General features: G+C 36.5%; 1 protein-coding gene across 1 annotated transcript in view; it reads left to right on the top strand.

Moving 5' to 3' along the window:
• dock7 (dedicator of cytokinesis 7) overlaps positions 1 to 4,272 on the top strand; it is a gene marked incomplete in the record, with an annotated part of 68,737 nt that overhangs the window by 29,664 nt on the left and 34,801 nt on the right. The window contains 3 exon segments of the mRNA XM_014014278.1: positions 1,280 to 1,418; positions 1,535 to 1,636; positions 3,140 to 3,226. Coding sequence (XP_013869732.1) covers positions 1,280 to 1,418; positions 1,535 to 1,636; positions 3,140 to 3,226 — 328 coding nt within the window.

The following is a 4,272-nucleotide window of genomic DNA, read 5'->3' as shown; positions in this document are numbered from 1 at the left end:
CCTCAGGCCTGGGAACGTCTCGGAGTCCTCCAGGACGAGCTGGAAGGTGTCGCTGGGGAGAGCAGGGTCTCCTGCTGCTGCCCCCGCACCCGATCCCGTATAAGCGGCGGAAAACGGACGAACGGACAATTTATATTGTTAGTCTAAATTATTACATTTAAAATTATAACTCTAATTCAAGCAGAATAGCCTACAGTCAAGATAATCATGGAGTGTAATTTATTTTCAACTCAAAATCTCTTCAAACTAACGAAATATGAAGTTATTAATGAAGAAAACCCATCTGGATAACAGCAGACTGACTTCACGTAAAACATACGACAGGTCTGGACCACTCGTGAATTTTGTTCGTATCTGAAGAAAATCTTAGAATATCAAAACATTGGTGAATGCCACAAATTCTCCTAAATCACTCGTACGCACAACTTAAGAACAAATCTGTGCGTAACGGTTTTTGTATGAAGCCCATTGTTATAGTTTTCATCTCAGGGTGACAAAAAGTTATTTTCAAATAGTTTGTTAATCCAGAAAGTTTTCACTGTAGTGGTGGTATCTGATCTAACACTCCAATTTAAGCTTAATAATCCAATTTTCTTTTCCACAGCAATAAAAACTGTTCATGTTGTTGTTCTTCTTCCAAGACATTTCTTGTTTTGTTTCAGAACTAAAATAATTATTTCCATGAGAAACGAGGGCCCTGCTGTGACCTCTTTGAAGCAGTTTTGGTCCTTTTCAGTCTGAACATCAATCCTAGTGGATTTGTTTTTGTCCCTTTTTATAGTTGTGGGTTGTTTATTTCTGTGATTGACCCTGCAGAGAAAGTTTCCTCCTCTGGGAGCTTAAGGAATGCAGCAGGAATGAATTATAGCTTGTTATGCAATTTGATTATTTTTGTATCAGACTGCTAACTCAGATACCGTCTTCTTTGGCCTGAGCCAACAATTGTTAAGTTATTAATGATTAAATTTAAGCGTGCAGATGTGCAGCAACGACCTGGCATCGATGTAATGCTTTCATTGATTACTAGTAAACCAMTCCGTTCTCTCCACTTTTTAAAAATTTCTCAAAAGATTGTTTAAATAGAAAAGTTTGACATGAGATGTCAGTCGTTGAAGCAACCATAGATCACTGATTAATGGCTGTTTTGTGACTTTCAAAGTAAAAGGTAAAAACATCCTTTGATTGTACAYAAATGTGCTGATCTCTGGTTTCCATTCCTAATCCCCCAGCTTATTGTACTGTCTTTTTAAAGTTTCTACATTATTTCTAATTACTGCAGATCCCCTGACTTCCATGACGAGATCAAGATCAAGCTGCCTGCCTCTCTGTCAGACCACCACCACATTCTCTTCACCTTTTACCATGTCAGCTGCCAGCAGAAGCAGAACACGCCACTGGAGACCCCCGTGGGATACACGGTAAACAAAAAAAAATGGATAATGCAATCCCCATTACTCTGGTTGTATTTGTGTTTTCACGTGAGGAAAGTTTACACATTACAAGTTTTTTTATTATTGGGTTTTCTCTTTTGTAGTGGATCCCCATGTTGCAGAATGGACGCCTGCGAACAGGACACTTCTGTCTGCCCGTCTCTCTGGAGAAGCCGCCTCAATCGTACTCTGTTCTTTCCCCAGATGTAAGAGCCTTTTCTTTTCAACCAGGTTTCACACACCATCCTAATAAGCAGTGCAAATGTCTCGGCTATAAGTTCTTTACTATCACTGTTTGTCACTTTGCAGGCAGCTAAAACGACTATACATGCRTTGATTTGTTTCTCATATATCTTATTGTCTCACAACTTGGTCCCGTGCAACAGCAAATGTTTTAGGCTTCAAGTCCCTTTTCAAAAAGACAAACATTTAGACAGRCAACCTTATCATAAGTACCGGGTCATGGACTTTGAAAATTAGCAAAAGGTTCAAAGGTTTAAGTCTTGTTTTTTTAGGGTCTTAAATGGACATGSCYCTCCACCTTTAAACTCTTTTATTCAGAAGTACAAATCCAGAACAAGCACTAGATCTCATACTAGAGGAGACTGCATCATAACAAGGAAAGGTGACGTCAATTAGAGGAACACACTTATGGAGTGAACTACCAGAACATATCAGAGACTGTGACAGCTCTTCCATTTTTAAAAAAGAAACTTTGTTTGGCTTAAAGAAAATCAGTCAGGCATTCATTCATAATATAGGTCTACTTTCACTGTGAACCTTGCAGTGTGTGATGTTGGATTGTTTTAATCGATTGTTTTGTGCACTTGTATTATAAACTGTTTGTATATATATTTTTAATCTGCTCAAGACAACGAATGAAATGTAGCTGTTGTAYTAACTCCATCCCATTTATATTCATAGAATATTGATTATTRTGCATTGTCCTTTTAAATAAATAAACTAAGCTTACTACAGGGTTTGTAGGGGTGCTTGGAATCTTTAATAATGTTTGAATTTAATTAAGTGTTTTCAAGGTTTTTAGAAAGTGCTTGATTCCTGTAGTAAGTCCTTGAAAGTGCTTGATAATCTAACTGCACAGTTTTGTAATGAAGAGAACTCCAACAGTTTGATTAAAAACCTAAACTAGACATTTTTATGTTAAAGGCACAAAATATCAAGCGGTCGTTTTGCCTTGAATGACGCCTCAGAGAGCCTCTCTGCCGCTCAGAGTGGGTTTCCTCCTTTTCCTAATACTGGCGTGTGAGCGATTGATTGTATGAAGGATGGATTGAGCTAGCGTTCATGTCCTCTACTRTACTTTAAAATGTGCAACAACAAAATATTTTTATTGAAAACGCCAATAAAGGTGGTTTGCTAATGGTTCAATTATGCAAGAATTAGCTGTGGCTTGGCAGTTTTTCRTTACGCCTCTGATGTCTTTTGGGATCCTTCTGTTTATATTGTTTGTCCATTTAATATTATAACCTAAAAGAATTTTATTCGCTKGCAAAGTTTTTTAGATTGTTGATAGGCTCCTGTGGTTATAAAGCTCAATGGAGAAATACACAAAGATAMAGACTGCTCCGAAGTTTGGTGTTGAAAAAGTTTACCTTGAAATGCTTGAATAATGCTTGAATTTTACGGTTGACAAAGTGTACGAACCCTTTACTTGTAAAGCCCGTATTTTATTCTGTTTTGTGTTTTAGGTTCCTCTACCAGGAATGAAGTGGGTAGACAACCATCGAGGTGTTTTCAACGTGGAACTGGTGGCAGTTTCAACCATCCACACACAGGTAATGTTAGTCCATGCAGCAACTTTAYTTGGTGTTTTATGGCATAACCTACTCTTATCTTGCATATTATTGTATATTCAATAAAAAACATTAATCTTGCAAAAAAATCTTAAAAATAATTGTAAAAAAATGCTTAAATATTTCTGCTTCCTTCAGAGTCATCGCATTAGTAGTAGTTTAGAATTTCCATTAAAGTTTAGAGAAATACTTGTCTTTTTTTCTCGCATTAAATCGAAAAGTTTCTCTCAGTTTTAGTTCGTTAGTGGGTGAATCCTACCTTGCCAGTAAATTTCTGAGGTCTACTCCATCTCTGTTTTGGCCGCTGCGTGGAGGGCTTGACTGTGGGTCCTAGGAGCCTAACTGGGACTAATGTGCTCATAAATCACTGCTCTTGAGACAGATTAGATTTACTGGATTCTCCTGTGTTCTTGTGGTAATGTTCGTTTTGCGGTCTTTACTCAGTGAGCCAACCTGCCGGCTTAGAGACGAGTACAGATGAGTAGTASGTCCGAGATTCGGTTTTTTYACTTTTCTTTTTCACTTTTCTCCAACTTTACCAAATTTGTGATTTATTTAAGTTTAGTTACACAAACCTTTCTTTCTTATTCATTTTCGTTATGGTTCTCTAGTCTTCTATTATTTTCTTTATTATTACTTCTTTTATTTTTTAACATTTCTCCTGTATTTTTTAAATCTTATTTAAACCCAAAGGGGCTCAAAATACTATGCCGCAATGTAATTGAGTGTATCTCAGCATTTACAAACTCTACTTAAATAATCTTGGTATCAAACTAAAGCTAAATATTAAAACAGCTGCTCTAGTTTTAGAGATATTGAGGATGGAACATCATTTATTTTTTTTACATTTTTTTCGCTCTTACCTGAATAATTTTTGCATTAGACAGTATAAAACCCATTTAAACTCATAATGGATAAGGCTAAAAACTCTTGGAAACCATATATCCACCTATTGACATTATCTCTGCAAAAACTCATGCTGCTAAAGTAAATTAGAGAAAAGTTACAGAGATTTTAGTAAAGAAATA

The sequence above is a fragment of the Austrofundulus limnaeus genome, unplaced genomic scaffold (assembly GCF_001266775.1).
Source record: "Austrofundulus limnaeus strain Quisiro unplaced genomic scaffold, Austrofundulus_limnaeus-1.0 Scaffold113, whole genome shotgun sequence".
In the NCBI taxonomy this organism is placed as follows: Eukaryota; Metazoa; Chordata; class Actinopteri; order Cyprinodontiformes; family Rivulidae; genus Austrofundulus; species Austrofundulus limnaeus.
This window is presented reverse-complemented; position numbering and strand designations above follow the sequence as displayed.